Source organism: Phaseolus vulgaris, chromosome 8 (genome assembly GCF_000499845.2).
Source record: "Phaseolus vulgaris cultivar G19833 chromosome 8, P. vulgaris v2.0, whole genome shotgun sequence".
NCBI classification, from domain to species: Eukaryota; Viridiplantae; Streptophyta; class Magnoliopsida; order Fabales; family Fabaceae; genus Phaseolus; species Phaseolus vulgaris.
In genome coordinates, this window is record NC_023752.2 from 35,930,120 (window position 1) to 35,951,649 (window position 21,530).

The 21,530-nt window shown below is 37.2% G+C and overlaps 2 protein-coding genes across 2 annotated transcripts; one reads left to right on the top strand and one right to left on the bottom strand.

Annotated features, from left to right (window-relative positions):
* Positions 1 to 6,880: 6,880 nt before the first annotated feature.
* LOC137826811 (germin-like protein subfamily 1 member 7) lies at positions 6,881 to 7,969 on the bottom strand. The gene is made up of 2 exons (XM_068632947.1): positions 7,662 to 7,969; positions 6,881 to 7,577 (listed from the first exon to the last, which is right to left on the bottom strand). Exons 1-2 carry the CDS (start codon positions 7,774 to 7,776, stop codon positions 7,030 to 7,032), a joined length of 663 nt encoding a protein of 220 aa, XP_068489048.1. The 5' UTR covers positions 7,777 to 7,969; the 3' UTR covers positions 6,881 to 7,029.
* A 6,789-nt stretch (positions 7,970 to 14,758) lies between these two features.
* Positions 14,759 to 15,693, top strand: LOC137826812 (germin-like protein subfamily 1 member 7). The gene is made up of 2 exons (XM_068632948.1): positions 14,759 to 14,911; positions 15,016 to 15,693. The coding sequence occupies exons 1-2, from the start codon at positions 14,794 to 14,796 to the stop codon at positions 15,564 to 15,566; spliced, it is 669 nt and encodes a 222-aa protein (XP_068489049.1). The 5' UTR covers positions 14,759 to 14,793; the 3' UTR covers positions 15,567 to 15,693.
* Positions 15,694 to 21,530: the final 5,837 nt, after the last annotated feature.

Genomic DNA, 21,530 nt, shown 5'->3' on the forward strand with positions numbered 1-21,530 from the left:
AACTTTGTAGCGGAAGACTCGAATGAGGAAAGAAGGTTCTCCACCTTGGCTGCATCCGCTTTCATCGATGCCTCCAAGTTGGCCACCTTAAGCCTGTAAGGAACCAGCTTGCTCTCCAGCTCGATTTTCTCTTGAGCTAGGAGGTGCAGCTTCTGGCGCAGATCGGAGGCCTCCTTGCGCGCAACCCTCAGCTCGACACTCATGGCGTCCTCCACCCTTGAATGATCAATCTCCGCCATCATGAGGTTGCAGGACAGCTTTTCCGCCTCGATCCTTATCAGGCGATTCTCCTCTTGGAGTGTGGAGATATCGTCCTGAAGTTTTTTGTTGGAGCTCTCCACAGCTTTTGTTATGATTGAGGGGAGGTCCTCTGCCATCATTTTGAGTTTAGCTGTGAAGGGCCCCCAGATTTCTTTGACCACGGGGGGAAGGCTTGCAGCTGCTATTGGTGGAGGTGCTGAAGGAGCCTGGTGCTGACTCTCACCACCACCCTCTTGAATTGGTTGATGAAGTTGGGCTTCCTGGCGTGGTGGTGAAGTGGGGGACTCGGTTATGAGCATTGGTGAGTCGTGAGCGCCTTCATCCCCACCTGGTGCAGCTTCAGCAATTGAGGCAGTTGAAGGAGGACCCTCTCCAGCAGATACAAATGGCGTGGAGGCACTAGGAGGGTTCTCCATGAAGTTGGGCTCGTTGCCTTCAACCGCAGGAAGCGCAGCTGCCAAGGGTATTGCTTGGACCGGTGGTGTTGGAGTTGGGGGAGAGGGCGGTGTTGGCGTTGGGAGAGCGGGTGGTGAAGAAGGTGCCACCCTTTTCCTTTTGGTAACGAGGCCGTCCTCAGTCGCCTCATCATCCTCATCCTCGTCTTCTTGAACCACTTGAGGAGTTTTCCTCTTTGGTTTCCTTAAGACGAGCTTCTTTCGTTGAGGGGCGGGCAGTGCCTCTGGAGGAACTGGGCCTTGAGGGGGCGATCTGCCCTGGGCAGCGGCGATCTCCACCACCGAGTTGGGCACGGTTTGAGAACCCGACGCCAATTTGTGGGTTCGGGCGAGCGCCCTCAGTTCAGCTAATTTACCTTTGCCCAACATGAGATCTGCACAGTGCAAAAATATACAAGTAAGCGCGAAGGCAAAAGTAAAATATACGAGTACGTGTGCGAATGATACAAACAAATGGTGCATGAGATAAAAACTAAGTCCAGGGCGCAACAAGCAGGACGCCCAATAAACACAAGACGAAAACCTAAATGTCGAGGTAAGTGCTAACCTATGTGAGCTTCGAGTTGGCCCTCGAGGAACTTGAAGGAGATTATTGCGGAGGTAGGAAAGGTGATGTTAGCATCTACTACCCTCTTCCAGAAAAGGCAGAGGTCCTTGTCCAACTCGCCCATGTTGTCAGGACTTCTTGGCCTTCTGAAGTTCTCTTTGGAGTCCTTATTTCCCTTGTTTACCCAGTACAAGGGAAAGCCATCGAGCAGCGAAGGGTCTTGATCGTTTTGGCGCACTTGGACGAACTTTCCCTTCCAATCTTTGTAAGATTGCTGGAAGATAGAGAGGATCGATCTCCCAGCAATCCCGTTTAAGCTCACCCAGGGGCTGTCTCAAGGATTCTTAGCCTCAAAGAAGAAAAGGAAGACGTCTACCGAGGCCGGTAGTCCCAAGTGCGCGCACATAATTTGAAATGCCCGCACGAATGCCCAGCTGTTGGGATGGAGCTGGGCAGCGACAATGTTAAGCTCGGTTAATAACTCCCGTTCAAAACGGGTGAAGGGAAGCCTGAGTTTCACCTTCTTGAAAAGGGTAGTGTAAACGAAGCAGAACAACTCGCCGTTGTTCCCCTTATCATCTGCGCAGATTGGCACGTCAGGAGGGCAAGGCAGCACCATTAGTTTGTCGTCATGCTCCTTGTGGAACGAGAGGTTGGGTTCGTCCCCTTTCTTCAACCGTAGCACCGCCAACGCAGAGTTTACTGAAGAAGTCTCCTTCAGCAAAGTTGGGGTGGCCCACGGGTAGAGTTTCTTGTAGTCTGGTGTGGGAATGGAGGCTCATTCGGCGACTGGTGGAGTTGCCTGAGTGAGGTTGGGACGAGAGGTTGCAGGCCTCTCAGCCTGGGAAGAAGGAGCACTAGATGCTCGTGGTAAGCTATGCGCTTGGGACGGAGGGTTTCGTGATGAAGGAGGAGGATTCGCGGTGGTTTTTGTACGAGCCATCGCGGGAACTGCAAAGGAAAAAGAAGAAAGGATGAACAGAGGTTGCAGAGATTGACTCGATTGTGGACGAAGAATGGAAAACGAACGAACGGGAGTTCGTTGTGATGAATGTAATGGAAGACGAAGCCCTGAGTTACGAATAGGAAGAAGAAGAGGAAACAACCCACAGCGTATGCACCAGGTAGATAATGGATGATGCGAATCGGTTAAAATGCAGCAAGTATCAACAAAAGAAGTAAAAGAGGTACCTTTCGATGATCATATGAGCGTTGAAGGGAGTTGGATATTGAGGGAGCTGAGAAGCGTTGTGGGTTTGCAGAGAAAACTCAGAGCATTTTGAGAAGGTAGAGAGATGATGAAACAGTAAAAATGAAAGGGTTTAAGGGTTTTTCAAACGTTTTTGGAAGCGCAAACGACAGCTAAAGATGACCGTTGATGAAGCCACGTGTCGAGCGATTGGAAAAAGGTGTTTGGTGGAGCGTCAGAAAAGCAGAGGGTAATTCCGCGCCAACACCACGCAGATCGGCAGTGACGTGACCTCTTAGTCTTTTCGCTGGACAAGTCTTCACTTAAGACTGGGGGGCTTGTGTACCGCCCAGGTGGTCGGAAGTGATGACGTGGCAGCAAGCTATTATATAGGCGTGTTGAACGGGGCACCTGGCTGGCAGAAGGGAAGGAAGTCGGGGGGCTCGTGTAGTCGCCTGTCATTAAGTTGGCGTGCTCCGATCTCTAGCATACCTAAACCGGCGATCACCAGGTTTGTGATGAAGTCACCGGATGCGAACCCAGACGACCAAGTGATCAGAGATCGCCGAAAGGAGGACATCGCCGAAGGATCGGGGAAGCTTGTTCCAGGCTTTCGAAGCAGAGGATGAAGTCGTCAGATGGTCATTCCCTAGCTAGCCAGAGGTTGAGGTCGAGGAACAGCTTACCCGAGCATGCACGATGAAGTAAGTGAAGTAGATCATGATGGCGGCCGGCGAGACCACAGGGAAGGTGTGTATGAAGACACCCGTACTCGCCACGCAGAAGAGATCACGCTCCAAGGCAGTTATGCGCTGAGTTGCTTCCTGCATAAGTAACTTAGCCGAAAGCCTGAAGAGTAAGAGGTGACGCCCAAGTCAAGGATGCTCCAGATGGTGACACGTGTACAGCTGGATACGAGCCACGTGTCCAGATGTGTAACTGTCAGGAGAGAGAAAATGCGCAGGTATATAAGGGATCCTAACGAACTTCTGAGGTACGCGTGCTTTGGAATACTTCTTTTACGCTTGCGAGAACTTGAATACGCTGAGAGAGAATTTTGCACGGTTCCTGAAGTTCTTAGTTTTCTCTTAGTATTTTGGTGGTTCAGTCGCTGACTTGGGCGTCGGAGCGTGATCGGCCGCAGCGGCGCCGTTCTGTCTTTTGCAGGTTCTTGAGGTGAATCAAGGCGAAGGACAGAAGCTAACACGGTGCAAAGTCGATCCGTAATTGACGAGGCAAGGCTCTTGCGTCCTGGTCAACAGGCAGGATCAATTTTGATAAATCATTTCTAGGTTTTCAAAATCAGATTTTGAATTATTCAAATCTTCTTCCAAAACTTTGACTCTTTCTTTCAACCAGTTGTTTTTACTTTTCAACCGATTGTTTGAAAGGGTTAATCTATTTACTTCTTCACGAGTCTCTTTAAAAGCATCAAGAAGTTGATAATAACTATCACATTTGGTAGAAGAAGATGTACTTACATTGTTTGATGCAGACTCTTCTCTTGCCATCAGGCAAACATCCATCTTAGAATCTGCAAAGGATGATCCAGCAGAGGACTCATCACTGTCCAGCCAAGCACTTCTTGAAACTTTATGACTTCTTTCAAGAGTATCCCAAATCTCTTTAGCTGAGACACATTCTAAAACATTAAGAAGTTCATTAGAATCAAGAGCAGAAATAATGATGTTCTTAGATACACAATCAAGATGATCCTTTTCATTTTTAGGTAAGACAACATTAGTTTCAGGCAAGTGTATTACATCATTGTTTGTAATGACATCCCATATTTTTCTATCTATTGAGTCAACAAAAATTTTCATTCTTATGCACCACAATTGATAGTTCTCACGACAGAATAGAGGTGGTCTATTTAAAGAAGCATCTTCCCCAAAAGAAAACTTGCTAGCCATAAAAGCAGTTTTAGAAAAAAAAAAATAGAACTTGAATTTTCAAGAACCTTACTCTTAATGCCAATTCTTAGAATTAATGGCCTAAATAAGAGGGGGTGAATTGTTTGAAAAAAGATTTTCACAAGGATTAGCTAAGAATGAAGTTTTATCAACAATCACAGAAGGAGCAATTAGGGAAGCCAAACAATCAAAGCAATTAAAACTGTTTGCAGAAAAACAATCAGTTGAAATTTTGTTTTAATCGGTTGTTTACAACAGTAGAGACAAAAATCAAATCAAACAGTTTATAATGAGTGAGAGAGAGTGAGAGAGATTACACAATCAATTTATACTGGTTCACTCAACCCCTGAAGTACATCCAGTTCCCAGAACAACCACTGGGTATTCCACTAGCAATCAATCACAAATTTTAATACACAAAACCACAAAGAGAAGCCATATTTATAGCTCTTAAAACTATCCGTTTTAGGCAGTTAATCATGAGCCAAATCAGTTTTAATTCAACTAAAAACAGATTTAACAGCTTTTTGAAAAGCTGTTAAGAAATGTAACAATCAACCGGTTGAAATGTAGTTTTACCGGTTGAATTGGTTTTGACAGTTAGTCAACCAAGTCAAAAACAGTTTTGAAAACCTTTGAACAAGCTAAGTGTAAAACAACCGATTATATCGTGATTTCAACCGGTTGTTTTTCTCTTTGCTTAGAAAAATATTTTTCTCTTTTAAAACAGATTGATTCAGCTTGTGCATAGGATTAAGAATGATCTTTACAAGAATTCTAAACACCCTTGAACTAAGCTCCAAACAAAGCAAAGCATCATCCCTTCATCATAGATTTGATTCATCAAAGCTTCCATGTTCTACAAAAGCCACCCACATACCTCAAGCAAGCAAGTGGTAATTACATTATCAACTTACCTATGTGTATTACTTAAACATCCTGTAACGAGTTTGTTTTATTAATTAACTCATACACTAGATATAACATTGTTATATTCAGCGGTCAACCATGTGCAAAGTGTCTGAAACTAACATGGTTGCAACTAAAGGTTTTGTAATTTTTCATTATTAATTTCCTATCTTGTGAAATAAATATTATTATTATGTTTTCATTAATATTGAATTGTAATGCAATAAAAAAACGGGAGGGCATGAGTGTTGCTACTATATAAGGCAATGGATTGCAACCAGTGGAAGAGTCCAAATTAATAGAGGTTGGGACCAAGTAATCATGCTTAACTAGTTTTTTTTTAATACAAAACTATGTGTAGTGTATAGACTAATTTGAACTTATTCTTTGATGTAGTATTTTATGGATGTTCAACCACTGGATTCATAATCAATGAATTATGTGAAAAATGGTTGTGCATAATATTTTAAGACTCTAGTATAGATGATGATCAAAATAGTTAAATCATATGTTGTTAGTATTAGTTTTGGTTTATATGATTTAGTGTATAGAAATTTTGACTTTACACATTACTTTATAATTTCATTTTATTGATTATATATTGTTTTATAAGTATTTAAAAGTGTTTTGCATTATTATTGAATCTGGTTGGGGTTTTAAACTAGACAAGTCAACTTAGAGGGAGAAATGTAATAAACATACCAAACAAACAAAAAATCAACATAGGCGACGAATTTTACCAAAACTGTATTTTATGATTTATCGAAGGCGATGATTTTGACTATAATCATTGTCTATGCTTCCCTTTTGTGCTTTTTTATATGGCTCTCTCATTAGGCGATGATTGGTCAACTAACCTTTGCCTACGAGGTATATATTGGCAACAATTCACACAAAAATTGTTGTCATATAGAAAAATATACGCGATGACTTGAGTCGTTGTGTATATTCAATTACTTTAGACAATGTTTATGATTTTAAATTTGTCGCTTAATGTCTTTAAAAACCACAGTCTAAACACCTTAATATGCTAAAAGTTCATATTTCAAATATGGCAACAAATGTTATGCTGCTTTACCTCAAATTTCTTTAATTAGTTGTCATCTTTTTACTTTCCTGGGTGACTCTTTTAGGTTTGGTAAAAAAAAAACATACTTAATATTGTTGCAACTATGGTGTATTTGATGAATCTAATGCTTCTCATGAAGAACTTGAAGATTGAAAATGTCATATACTTTTACAATTTATAGAAAATTTAAATAGGTTGAATTTGAGTTATTTTCATTTCAAATTGTTTAATTTTTTTATTATATTATTGTTTTAAAATTTATGATTAACCAAGTATGAATTCATCTATTCTTGCTAAAGATTTTGAATTACAACAATATTAAGGTGTGCAGGACAATGGATTAAAAGCAAAAACAAATTTCATGATATTGACGAATTATTTTTTATATAAATGACATTCACATACTTAATATGTTGTATCACATCAATATAATATTTAATTATTTTAACATATAAGATCTTATAAGAGATTAATGATAAAAAGGAGACATATAAAAGTGTTTCACAATGGTTAAGTGGAAAATACACTGGAAAAGGATAAAAGTAAAATAGGGCTTTTATTGCTCATCTAAACTTTGAAACAAGAGATTAATTAGATGAAAGAAGAAAGTAAATAGATATAGTTATTACAAGAGTGAATTATCGAGAGGAGAGGAGAAATGAGGGTCCATAGTCGAAAAATAGAAATTAGTTGTTGTCATACCAAGATTGCTTTTGAAGATAATCAATTGTGCTCTTGTCGACCTGAAAAGCCTTGGTTAGAACCTCAGGAGAAATAGGTGGATCAGATTTAAACAAAGCATTTGCAATAGTGATAGTTCCTGGATTTTGGCTGCTAAGACCAGCAATTGCAACAGCATTGCCGTATCCAACATTAAGTTGGAAATGAATGAGACCAATTGGGAAGACAAAGACATCGCCCTTGTTCAAAACTTTGGTAAAGAGACGGTTTCCATCTTGATTGGAAGTAACAAATCCAACATAAAGAGTACCCTCAACAACAATAAGGATCTCTGTGCCCCGAGGGTGAGTGTGGGGAGGGTTTAAACCCTTTGGTGCAAAATCTATGCGAGCCAAAGATATGCCCAATGTGTTTAGTCCAGGTAGTTGATCAACAAACACTTGAGTCACTTGTGATCCTAGTGGATTCTCAGTCTTCGCAGGTTCCACATGCTTGAAGAAATCTTCAGCTTTCACCACCTTCGTATCTTTGCAGAATTTTCCATTCACAAATACTGCACATTAACAACCCAAAATTATAATTAAGAAATCAAATTACAATAATAACACAACATCCAACGAGGATTGCTTCTACATACCACCATCACTTTCTTTGGCTCCCACGCAAAAATCTTGCAGAGGGCTAGGGTCATAGGCAGACACAACTAAGCATGTCAAACCCAAGATGGCAACAACCAAGTACACAGCTTTCATTTTTTTCTTATCTTAAATGTTTCTGCTTCTGAGAATATATTGAATTTTGATTCATCTCAAGCTTGCTATTTATAAGGATGAACCATTGAACTGGTTTGCACTTCATAATTTCCTAATTACTTCTCTATCATGATCAACCATTCTATCACAATTACATGCGTATGCTTCTGCGTGCTCGATCAAAGAGAAGACCGATGAAATTTTCCACATCAAAAAGAAGTAAGTGTTTCGGTAAGACGTTACTGTGATATTATTTTATTCTGGGAAGCTCGTTAACTAAATCAAATATCACTTTAGACTTTGTCTCAATATTACCCACTTGATGATATGAACATGAGATATCTACTTTCTAAATTTATTATACTATTATCTTTTGACTTTGTATTGTTTTGGCCTTATAATTCAAATAATTCCTCTCGATATATAATTTAAGTTAAAAAACATATGATAAAGTCATACGTGGATGGATATATAAAGTCATACTTCACCACCCAAACAAAAAAAGTCACACATATCTAAAATAATTTATATTAGACCCGTATTTTAATTTCTGTATATGGAATAAATACTGTTTTTCAAATCCAAATAGAAATGTAAGTAAGGAAGGCATGAGGTTTTAACATACTTTCTCCTATAAATAGGAGTTTTTTTTACATGATTTTTAACTTTAATTTGAGTAATGATATGTTGTCCAATTGAGACACTTTTACTTGTTCAAAGTTCTATCCAGAGTTGTCTTCCTACTAGACAAATTCGAGACTCCTCCTAGTAGTGTTGACCGAACCTCACTCTAGAAACTAAGTGTTGGTTTAACATCACTCTAGAAACTAAGTGTTGGCCTAACATCAGGTAGATTCAACGTCATAATTTTCATCTCTTTCAAATTTCTACAATTCTTCATGCTTCCGCAGTAGTCTTCATCATCCGTAGAAGATAATTCAAATCAAAACAACGAAGAAGAAAATCTACAAATAAAGATGCAAAAAAGCTAGGATTGCATCACATCATGTAGTTGATAACATGTACACATAAATATTTATGGCATAACATTGAGTTGATGGATCTAGTCAAACATTTGACTAGTAAAGTCTACTTTTATAATTCTTATAAATAATAGTACATATCTAATTAAAAAACGTTTATTTTGCTATTTTTTATTATAATCATCTTAAATTATGTACGAACTTCTATAGCAATAACAGATGCCTATGAATTATTATAATTTTCTCATTTTTAAAGGTAGATTCAATTCTTAAAGTTAATGCATGGTTAAGTCTCCGCACTAACTTTTCATTTTTAAAGGTGAGAGAATGTAAAAGTTGGCTTTGTGGTGTGTTCAATATTCACCTAAATGATAGACCTTTATGAGTATTGTGGTGAAGATGCTAAAGGGTGAAATTCAAATTTCTCCACCTCCATTTCTCTTCCAAAACCAGGTGGTTGTTATGCCAAACTTGACTAAAAGATTTTTTTGAGCTTTTTCAATTTACAATTACAGTACACATTCTGCAACCTAATTTGTTGCCTAAACTAATTCAAGAATCTAACGGAATTCAGAGCATTGAAAGTAAAAGATTATTGTGAAAGAATATTTCAAATGAAAATGATTAATTTTGAAAAGTTAAAAAATTCCAAACAACACTTATCTCTCTTAAAGTCCAATATGAGGGATATTAATTAGAATGGTAGCATATGCTTGGATAGAATAATAAATTCAATTTTATGTAATAAAACAAATATAATAGTAAATTATTTCACCCCTTAACACAATTGAATTTTGTGTAACTTTTAATAAGGGTACTAGTACATGTAGATTATTCTTATATGTATAACATATGTAATAAAACACAAACAGGGAAATTTGAAGCATACAACAATTTTTACTGCACTAATCCTGTCAAAATTTTATTCCCAGACAATTAACTATTGTATCTTGTGTTTTTGTCAATGAGCAGTGTTCACATAGTCGAACACATTTTAGGTGGGTCTGCTTACAATCAAGATTAATAGCGGAATTCATAATCCTAAGCTACTCATAATGCAAAAATCCAAAAATAAAATAACAAATCCAGGGAATAAAATGTCGAGATATGCAAGTGATAAATAGACTTGGGGCACTGAAACCCCCAAAATGTACGATAGTTCCTAGAACAAAAACACACCACAATCTCTATAGAAAATGCACCATCTCAAAATAATTTGTTCACAAAAACAAAAAACACACTAAGAGTTAGCCACAAAAATAATCTAAGTCGTGCGAAATGGGGAAAGTGACAATTAATTTTGACAAACCAATTAGGGCACAAGCAGATAGAATATCAATTGAGGAATGAAGAAATCAAAAGAGTTGAATATGATATACAATGGAAAATTCGTGCAAACGTGATTTCCTTTGAAATGAAACTCGGGTTGTATGAACGTTTTTCCTCTAAAATGAAACTACGCCCTTGGGAACATTTTTCCTCTGAGAACATTTTAACTTTGAAATGAAGCTGCCATAGGAACATTTTTCCTCTGAGAACGCTTTGCCTTAAATGAAGTTGCGCCTTGTGAGAATGAAGTTACGCATTGGTGAATGTTTTGTAAAACAGTGCGTAAGAGTGATACTATGTAATTTTTTTTAAAATAATATAAGCTTTCCTACGATTTGTTTAAAAACTGTCAACACTTAACGGGGGTTTGAAAAACTCCAAGTAGTGTATGTTTTAATGGAGGTTATTGTAACCTCCGTAAAGAAACCCTTGATAAAATTAAGATTTTTGTATTATTTGTTTACTATATAACTATTAAAATCATTTTAAAGATAGAAGAAGTAATATATATTAAAAGAGAATCAACCATGAATATAGGTGCATAAACGAAGATAAAATAAGAGTAGTTTAAAATCATGAAAAGAGAATAAAATTCGTTATGATTTTGAGTCACATTATGCCTTTAGAAGCTTGTAATATTTTATTAGAACGACCTGAGAAATTTGATCGTACTCATGTTTACCATGGTCATTTTAATAAAATCACTTTCACTCAGAGAAAATATAAGTTTGCGGTTAGTTTTTCAATACCTTTACAAATAGAGGAAAACCAAATGCAAACAAAGTTTAATTTTGAATAATCTTTATATTGTGCTAGATCAAGTGTTAAACAAGGTGCTTTGATGTCTCCAAATCCAAGTGGTTGAAGAACAAGTGTTTCTAGAGTAGTAGAATTTTTTAATCCATTCTTTATAAATCCAAGGTTAATTGAATCTCAATCCTTTTGAAAAATATGTGTTTTCTAAAGAGTGTTAATATTCAACCTGTTGAAATGTCGATTCAATCGGTAATTTTACATATAGTTGAAAGTGTCTTGGAGAACAAGATAGAGGGGTAGGGGTGTCATTTGTGAGAAGTCTTCTAGAAGGTAGATCAAAGAAACCCTTAACCTAGAAGCACTTCTCATGAAAGGTGGGCTTGGCACAAGCCCAAATTACTAAGCACACCCTACTCAAATTACTAAGCACACCTTACTTTAGTTTATTCTTCTATTTGGAACCCCCAAAGTGAGCCCAATTTATTTACAAACATTTTTGTTTTGTAAGAAGACCCGAAGAAAGAACATCTGATGCTCTGGTCTACCCTTCTGATATTTAAGTAAGTAATCTTCATTTACCATCTCTTATTTCAATTAGGATTTATCATAAGATAACTTATATTGCAAATAATCTTATTTCATTTGAAACTTATTTATGCTTGCAACTGAAAATGCTTTTGAAAAAAATTGTGTTATGTGACAAGTACACCAAATACATGTGTTATTCGGTATAATGATCTAAAGATGTTCTTAAAAGAAATATATACTCGCCTTTAAGTTTTAAATAAGATCAACAATTGCATGAATAAAATATCAAGTATAATATTCACTAAATATAAGACAATATGATGGCAGAGCCTCCAGCCACACACAACCACATAATAAGGAGGATGAAAACCTAGAGGTTGTTTATTGATTTATTTGCAAAGATGGGTCTAATTGGGCTTTTGTTTCTTTTTGTAGGACCAATCAAGAGGAAAACTCTAGGATGAAGAAATGTAAAAACATATTCAAGAAGACCTCCAAGTCATCAAAACATAAACAAGAGCTTTGGCCAGAGGAATACAAGGAGACTAAGTTTTTGCTGACTACTCAACATTATTTGTGGGCCAAGCTTTAGCTTAAATAAATTGTATAAAGTTGTTTAGGATTTCATGGGCCATGTACTGGGCCTAGTAGCAGAAAATAATTGGACCAAATATTTCGGCCAAGTAGCATAGGTTTTCAGGCTTGTATTTGGGCCAATAGTAAAAGTAGGTCTAGTTAGGGTTAAAAGTGACTAGTTGGGGTAACAATTAGGCTTCTTTAAGCCCAATGTAATCCTAAAACGTCTAGGGTATTTTGGAGAACGAAAATCACCTTGGCATGGAGCACATGGACGTCCACATGGAAACCTAGGAGTGGAGAGGATTTAACATGGAAGGTGTGAGCTCAACAAGGAAAGAATGACTCCACATGGAACCTTCTCATTGGAGCGTTTTATTTTAAATTTTCAAATTTTGGCTCCAAAATGTTAAGCCCTCTCTCCTATAAATTGAGGTGCTTGGCTCTCATTTTATAAGATTAATGAATGAGTGAAATTGCTGCCAAAATATTGAGCCAATTCTCACTCTTGTCTTGCCTCTTTAGGATAGACACTTTAGTCTTCAACTCTCCACCCAGCTCAAGTGATTAGGCCTCACCTATCACTCTCCATACTTAGCATGCACCTCCAAGGAAACCACAAGCTCCATGTGAACCTCCTTGCACACATCCTCCATTGAAGCTTTCGCCAATCCTCTCCAAAATTGAATCTAAGAATTCGGTCATGAAGGCACAATATGTAAAAGTTTGTTTGAAAGGTTGTTTGTATCATGAATTTGTAAGAAATTAAATAGAAAGCAAAGTAATGATTTGGATGAGTCAATTGGGAAAATTGGAATTAGGGTTCATCCTTCTCACTTGTTTGTATTTTTAATGAATAAAAACATATAACATTTCAGCTTGAATTACTCTACTATCTTTATTGATGTTAGAATGAATGGTTTTAAACTAGAGGGGGTTGAATTGTTTAAAGAGAATTTTCGTAAACTTTTAAAACAAGAATGAATTTATCTCTGGAAACTATTCATCAGAAATTCAGTTTACCAAAAACAGCAAACAAAAACAACAATACTGGAAAAACAATCGGTTGTTTTACCGAAACAATCGGTTGTTTATACCAGCAAACAACAAATAAAACTAAATTTAAAGAGTTAGAGATAGAGAGATTGTACACAGTTGTTTATATTGGTTCACTCCAAACCCTGAGCTACATCCAGTCTTCTCAGAAACCCTGAGGAAATCCACTAAGCAATCACACCTTGATCACTTACACAACAACCAAGAGTTTACCTTGAACACCTCAAGAAACACACTCTCCTTGGTCAACACACCTACCCCAAGATTGTTGATCTTGATCCCCTCAATAACACACAGCCAATCTTAGCAAACAGAGGAACGAAACTTGTTTTACAGAGAGTACAAAGATTGCACTTGTTACAGAAGATAATCTGAAATCAATACAAAAAGAATCCTATTCCACAACTTTGATCAATCACACACTCTTAGCAATCTCAGCTCTTTGAAAAACTCAAAAACTCTTAGCAAAAACTTATCAAAGATTGATTGTCAAATCTGTTTTTCTGAATTTATTCAAAGATGTAGTTTGTTATCAAATCTTAACAAACTCTTAAATTGCATTAAAAGATTGGTCAAAACATTTAATGACTGGAGCGTAAGCAGTTAAAACATTTAAAGCTCAGTCAAAGATAAAAAAAGTTTTTTTGTTATGGTCCCAAAACAAACAATCGGTTGTTTCCTCGAATCAATCGGTTGTTTTGGTTCTTAACAGTTCAACCATTCTAAAAACAGTTTTCAATCTTTTTCTCAAAACACCTAAGTATAAACAATCGGTTGTTTCGACAAAACAATCGGTTGTTTTAACTTAGTTTGAAAACATTTTACTTTCACAAAGATTGAGATGCTTATGCTTTAGATTTAATCAAAGGGTGGATTACAATATTCAAACTACCCCAGAACTAAGCTAAACCAGCACAGCAACATCAAACACAGCAGAGACTTCAACATCCTTCAAAGGATATGGATTCTTCAAAGCTTGAACACCACTTGGTTCAACAATTGATACCCTTTCTCTCCCTTAAATTTCTAAAGATACATGTTTGAAGTACTCGGTATAATGATCTAAAGATGTTCTTAAAAGAAATAGATACTTGACTTCAAGTTTCAAATATGATCTAACGAATATGTCAATAAAAAGAGTAAAATTAGGTATACTTCTTAAATTTAGAGTTAAAAAAATTCCAGCGATCAGAGATTCGTTCAAGCCAAATGCAAAAAGATTAACATCCTCCATCTCCTTCAATTGTTTCATTTTAGTGTGTGTTATTTCAATTAGTTTAAATTGGATTTAGGGTTTATCCTGGTATATGGAATAATATAACCAAAAATGTAAAAAGATTGAAGTTGAATTGTTTAAAAATTGCAGGCATGGGAAGTAAAAGCAGAGAGAAGTTCAAAGCCATGAAACGGTAGTATCTAATGGCGCACATAATTTGTTCAGAAAATTGTGGATGAATAAATAAACTATTCCCGCCGTCGGAGAGTCATTCAAGCCAATCGGAAAAGAGAACAATAACTAAGAACAAGTCTGAAGAAATGATACCAAGTCTAAACTACTCTTTGACAATGCCTTTGTGGTTAATTTATAATTTAAGAATGTTACAGAAGAACAACTACGTATTGGGTAGACGTGGAACATCTTATTAATAAAGAATGGTTCATCACCTAATAAAGAAATAATAAATAATACCACAAGTTAAATACAGGGTTCATCCTTATAAATAGCAAAGGTTAGAAGGAAAACAAATAAATTACCCAAAATCATACAGAAATAGAGTGCAGAAGCAAAATGAAAGCTGTGTATTTCCTTGTGGCCATCTTGGCTTTGACGTCGTCCATTGCCTCTGCCTATGATCCAAGCCCTCTGCAAGATTTTTGTGTGGCTTTGAATGACACCAAGAATGCTGGTACGTACAACCATTCCTCAAGTCTTTTGCTATACATCAATCAACATGATAAGATTATTAAAGATGATCCTTTGAATTGAAAACTTTGTTTGGTGAATTTGTAGTATTTGTGAACGGAAAACTTTGTAAAGACCCCAAAGTAGTGAAAGCAGAAGATTTCTTCAGACACGTGGAACCTGGGAATACCTCCAACCCACTTGGTGCACAAGTGACTCAAGTGTTTGTGGATCAGCTACCAGGATTAAACACACTTGGCATATCTTTGGCTCGTATAGATTTTGCACCAAAGGGTTTAAACCCTCCCCACACTCACCCTCGAGGCACAGAGATCCTTATTGTTGTTGAGGGTACTCTCTATGTTGGATTTGTTACTTCCAATCAAGATGGAAACCGTCTCTTTACCAAAGTTTTGAACAAGGGCGATGTCTTTGTCTTCCCAATTGGTCTCATTCATTTTCAACTTAATGTTGGATACGGCAATGCTGTTGCAATTGCTGCTCTTAGCAGCCAAAATCCAGGAACTATCACTATTGCCAATGCTTTGTTTAAAGCCAATCCATCCATTTCTCCTGAGGTTCTTACAAAAGCCTTCCAAGTAGATAAGACCATAATTGATTACCTTCAAAAGCAATTCTGGTCTGACAACAACAACTAGTTAATCTCACCATGCCCCATCACTTCATCTTCTACACATCATTTCTTTTTCTAATAATTCAAAATTTGTCTGTCTTATATTTATATGTTCAATTTTCTTCTATTTAATTTAATATCAATAACAATAACATTCTCTTTTGTGCAATATAATATATTAAATTCAATGACTTTCTACATAACTCTTTCTCCATACATATATATATTAGAAATGATGTCACTACAAAAATTTACTTTTTAACAGGTTATATTTAACGTTTGCGGCTATTTTAACCCTCACTAAGTACGTTACCTGCGATTTGTTTTTATCCTAAAAGATTTAACATCGCTATCGACGATTTTTACTAACCTCTAAGATGTTTGAAAATGAGAGAGTTGTATATGTCACTATCTAATGGATTAAAATTGCATTTTAACTGATTTCACATAATTAGGAAATTAATCGATCAACACATCGTTTTAACATATTAAAACAAGAGATTTCAAAGACTTCATAGAACTTAAGTGATTTTAATCGATTAAAAACTTGTTTTATGATATAATTCATACTTAAAAGATATTATCAACATACTTGGGATATTATTATAAAATTTATTCACGAGTGAAAACTATTAATATTTATTTACTCAAAGATAGCATAATAATATTGTCATCACAATCTAATTCGGTCTCTTAACTACTATATAATGACAAACCTACTCATGAGACATCTCTAGTATATTTTCTTATATAACGTGACATAGTAGAAGCTAATCCTGACAGGGTACACAGGTCAAACTTTCTCAACCAAACATTTTGATGTTTCTCAACATTTGTTAGGGTCTCTAAGTTTGCCATGTGATTTATCTAATCGTGGAGATCCTCACATGATACTTCACATATTATCAAGACTCCTTTTTTTTTTATCAGCAAAGAATAAAGATAAATTAAAGAAGGTACTTAAGGGGTACACAACCCATATACAAGATCCAATAAAAACTAAAGATATTGGTTTCTAAAGAAAAACCTTACAACCAGCTCAACCAGATTCAAAAGAATCTAAAAGACCATTGTCTGGAAGCTCCCACAGTAAACGCACACCAGCACCTATCCAACCACATTCTTTATAACCAAATAAAGATTCATGGATTGTGGCTGCATAAGCTCTCATGCACCGCTAACCAACTTAACATGTGCCACCTCTTAAGAAAACCAACACCAATACCCTTTGAAAAAGGCTTAAAATCATAGAGCAGGAAGTTGCAGACTTATCCTTAAGGCCCTTAACAACTTGACATGTAACAAAAAATCCAACAACTTTTAGGCACAAAAGACGGTTGTACCCTTCCTTCGACTCCACCACATGGCTTCCAATTCCAGGCTCTTATCGCAAACCTATTTCAACCTCCAAGCTACACGGTTTCAAAAGGATAACAATTGCCCTGTCATGCTTCTCCTTATTGACATAAAACCTAGCCCTGCTTTTTCTACCTTTCAGAATCAGAAAACCCTCTGCTCCCTCACTAGCACCCCAACAACCAAGTGCTCGTTGAACTACACAAACCGATTATGCTGGGAGAGCACTTAGCTGCTCAACATCTGTAAAGCTCCATGAACATACCCTCAAAACACAAAGAGTAATCTCTGCTACCAAGGTTTCTTACTTCCATTTTAACACAAAACCAACATTGCATACATATATGTTGACTACAGCACCACCGCATATTTAACAACCAACCCAGCCTGGATCTTCTTATAATGCAACAATCAGTTGAATACCATTGCTGCACTGAATAATTAAAGCATATAGGCACCCTGTTGTGGTTGTAAACACTATAATGAGCATAAACCTACCATCCCACTTACCCTTGCTTGAACCAACAAACCATGTTCACCAAGTGCCAGAATTACCCTTAGCATAGTCAAACAAATGCTAACCAGTACTAGCATCAGAACTATGTAAGCAGGCTTCCCACAGAAAATTTTACAGCACAGAACCTGCACACCTCAACACCTCCGCCTCTGCTTCACCCTGCCCTGCTATTCCCTACTCCAAGCCATTTGGCATTCCCACTCCATAGGATAGCTAACTCCCATTTGAAAAACACTCCTTCAGTGGCACACGTAGAGAGCTAGACCACCTACACCCTCTACATCAGCAACTTTGCAAGCAGAGGCCAAGGTTGAGTAACCAATCCGAAAAGGTATAACCGAAGGGGAAGGTCCCATACTTCAGCCTTAGCAACGCTTGTAGTTGAGCTAAGTGAAAGGTTTCATCAGCATCGGGTACTTCTTGTTTAAAAACAACTAGGTTTCTTTGGTCCCATATACATTGGACTATAACAACCCATATTCCCTTCCAAACCTGGTTCTGTTTAGCTGTGCAATGAGGTAGATGAACTCTCAAAATGGACTGAGATGTCCTTATGCTGGACAGACAAGATGCCTATGCATCTAAGGCACAGAGACCAAGCACGCTGAGCATAGATACATTCCAAAAACAGATGCTGAGATGATTCTTCTGCTGTATTACATGGAACACAAAGGGAAGAGGTGGCAGCCACACCTCTTCGGATGAGATTATCAAAAGTTGGAAGTCTTCCAAGGAGGATCCTCCATGCAGTAGACAACGCTTTGGGCATCGCTTTAGCTTCCCATAGGATTGAAAAGACATCATTCACCAGGCCATTATTTTGATTACGCATGTTCTGATAAGCGAACTTCACTCAATAAACACCATTACGATCCCCATTCCAAACTAGAGCATCCTTGGTTCCCTTACTCAAATTCTTCCCTGTAATGAGGTTAAGCAATTCTCCCTCCATAGCGCTTTCCCAGCTGAATCTAGGTCTTCTCCACCTCAACCGCCAGTTCCACTCTAAATCCTCCCAAGAACCAACCTTAGCCACCGTCTTTCCTTGATCCAAAGAAACGAAAAAAAGCCTTGGGAATAAGGTTTTAAGCTTTTTGTTCTCCACCCAGGCGTCCTCCCAAAATCTAACTTTGTCCCCGGATCCAATTTTCCAAGCAACAGATTTTTTAAACCATCCCTCACTTTCTCCCTCATCACATGCCCTAGATATATCTCTCCACCACTAAGAATGTGACTTACTACTTTCCTGACCTCTATTTGCACCGAGACAGTATTTAGAAACTAAAATCTCTTTCCAAATCCCCTTTTCCTCACTCAAGAGCCTCCATTTCCACTTTGCTAACAGGGCGCAATTGAACATTCTAATATCCTTGACCCCCAAACCCCCTTCCTCCTTTGGTTTATACACATTTGCCCAACTAACCCAAGAAATGTGTTTATGATCATCACCCCATGCCCACAGAAATATCCTCTGAATGCTTGAGATTTTGTGACACACTGACATTGGTGCTTTAAAGAAAGAGAGATAAACTCCTTGTTAGTATATATTCTTTGGGTATCATATTGTGATCAACCTAATTTTACTATCACTTAAGTACTTTTGCTAATCAAATTAAATTATTAATACATTAAAATTTTACCATTTGTTACGATCAAATTATCTTACTAAACTAGATTTTAATAAATAGATAGATAGTGAGGATTTTCAGAGAAGCTGTGAGGTTTAATTTGAGGTTGATAACACTAGTTCAAATACACTTTTTACAACGACATATTTGGTTGGTTAAATTAGAACCGGTGTAAACAAAAATGTCATGACATTTTTGTAAATATTTGGCACATATTACATTGGTTGGGCTATCCAATCAGTGTGATATGTCCTGCTCAAAGAAAAAAAAAAGGTTTTTCAAAATTTTATCAATGGGATTACATATAACATCGATTGGATAGAGGAACTGGTGTTATATTTTATAAATTACATATAACACCGGTGTTATATGTCATTCCCAAAGTCAAAAAAAAATGAAAGCTTTAACTATGGACACTACATATAACACACTTGGATAGAGGAATAGATGTTATATATAATTTCCAGATAAAAAAAAAATAAACACAACTAGTGTTATATGTCATTTCAGAGTTAAAAAAAAGTTTAAGTTAATAAAAAGATATATTACACCAGTTATTATTCATAATGGTGTAATATATATTTTTTACCATATTTTCTTGCCTCGCGCCCTCACTCTGCATTCGCACAATTCTAAGTTTTCTTGCTCAAGAGTTCATTTTGCTTTTGCCACCGCAGCTGCCTCTATCGCTCCCCCACCACTTCTCTCTTATTTCGTTCTCTTCATCTTAAGAACATCCATACCGATTAGAATTCTTCTCTTCACACTTCTTTGTTATTTCGTTGCCACTTTTGTCGCCACCACATTGCCTCCATTGCCGCCACAACTTCGTTCATATTCACGCTCTAGGATAGTTTTTATTTTTAAATATGTTAATTTTAATTTTCATTATTATTTGGTTTATAATTATTTATATAGATAATTAGTTTTATTATATAGTATTTGGAATATAATGTATTATGTTTTAAATTGGGTAATTGTAATATGTTGAACATCTTAGTATTAGTATGTGACTCTAGAGCACATATAACACCGGTTGTGATGGCATTCTCATGGAGCTCTTCTTGGATGTATGGGAATATGGTGCGGAAGCTATGGTGAAAGTGGGCAAGATCCTCCTAGGAGTTGTGGTGATCTTGAAGGTGCATGAAATGTATGGAAAAAGGGAGGTTCGGCCAGCCCTCTTGGTAAATGGTGAAGAGAAGATTTGGACCTAGAAACTAGGCAAAGGCAATGTATGGCACAATATGGGCAGCATAACATTACTCTCATTAATCTTGAAAATACAAGTGATGGGCTTCTCCTTTTATAGGCTAAGGAGGCCGTAAATGCTAAGCTAAGTGAAGATGAAATGCAAGCAAAATGAAATGGAAATGTGAAGACACATGGCACATGGAGCACATGGCCGTTCCTAGTGAGAATCTTCTAGAAAACGTGAGCTAGCTAGGTTAAAAACAAAAAGAGACAAGTTTATGCTTTCTAACACTACACTAACTACTAAGCCACCCCTAATGGGCCTCCATGTAGCATGTACAAGTTCTTCTCCCTCCCATCCGTTGCTTGACCCAATAGTGCGTGGAGATGCTTGGCCATGGACCTAGTGATAGGTCCTAGACGCTCCTTTTGTAGCCGCCCCTCATCTTGTGCTAGACGCTCCATACTTGAGTTTAGACGCTCCCCACATGGCTCTAGACGGTCTAGGCTTGGATCTTGTCTTCCATGGTGTGGTGAGCTTGGCCCTCCTCCATCATCCCCTACCCCTTGGAAAGGATTTGTCCTCAAATCCAGTTCTTCCTTGTCGTCATTGGTACCTACAAATGGAGAAAGATCAATTACATTAAAAGTATCATGCACTCCATATTCAAGAGGTAGGTCCAATTTATATGCATTGTTATTGACTCTCTTGAGGATTTGAAAGGGTCCATCACCTCGGGGACTTAGTTTGGACTTCCTTTGAGTGGGAAATCAATCTTTGCGAAGGTGAAGCCAAACTAAGTCTCCTTCCTCAAAAATTATTTCTTTCTTCCCTTTATTGTTGTATTTTGTGTACTTCTCATTTTGTTGTTGTATTTGGATTTTAATCTTCTCATGCATTTTCTTTACAAAATCGGCTTTGATTACTCCTTCCTTATGCACAAATTCTTGTGGATTAGGAAGAGGTAAGAAAGACATAGGCGTGAGAGGATTAAATCCATATACTACTTCAAAAGGAGAAGCATTAGTAGTCTTGTGGACTACTCGATTGTAAGCAAACTCAATGTGGGGAAGATACTCATCCCAAGATTTATGGTTTCCCTTCATGATAGTCCTAAGCATAGTCCCAAGAGATCGGTTGACTACTTCAGTTTGGCCATCCGTTTGAGGATGACAAGAAGTTGAAAATTGTAGTCGTGTTCCAAGTTTGCCCAGAGTGTTTTCCAAAAGTGGCTTATGAACTTGGGATCTCTATTGGATACTATACTTCTAGGGAGACCATGAAGTCTCACCA

Bases quoted from the DNA above. Each gene is read 5' to 3' on its own strand.
- LOC137826812 (XM_068632948.1), top strand. From the start codon at position 14,794: ATGAAAGCTGTGTATTTCCTTGTGGCCATCTTGGCTTTGACGTCGTCC. The intron at 14,912-15,015 runs GTACGTACAACC...GTGAATTTGTAG, and splicing joins GAATGACACCAAGAATGCTG to TATTTGTGAACGGAAAACTT.
- LOC137826811 (XM_068632947.1), bottom strand. From the start codon at position 7,776: ATGAAAGCTGTGTACTTGGTTGTTGCCATCTTGGGTTTGACATGCTTA. The intron at 7,578-7,661 runs GTATGTAGAAGC...GTTAATGTGCAG, and splicing joins AGCCAAAGAAAGTGATGGTG to TATTTGTGAATGGAAAATTC.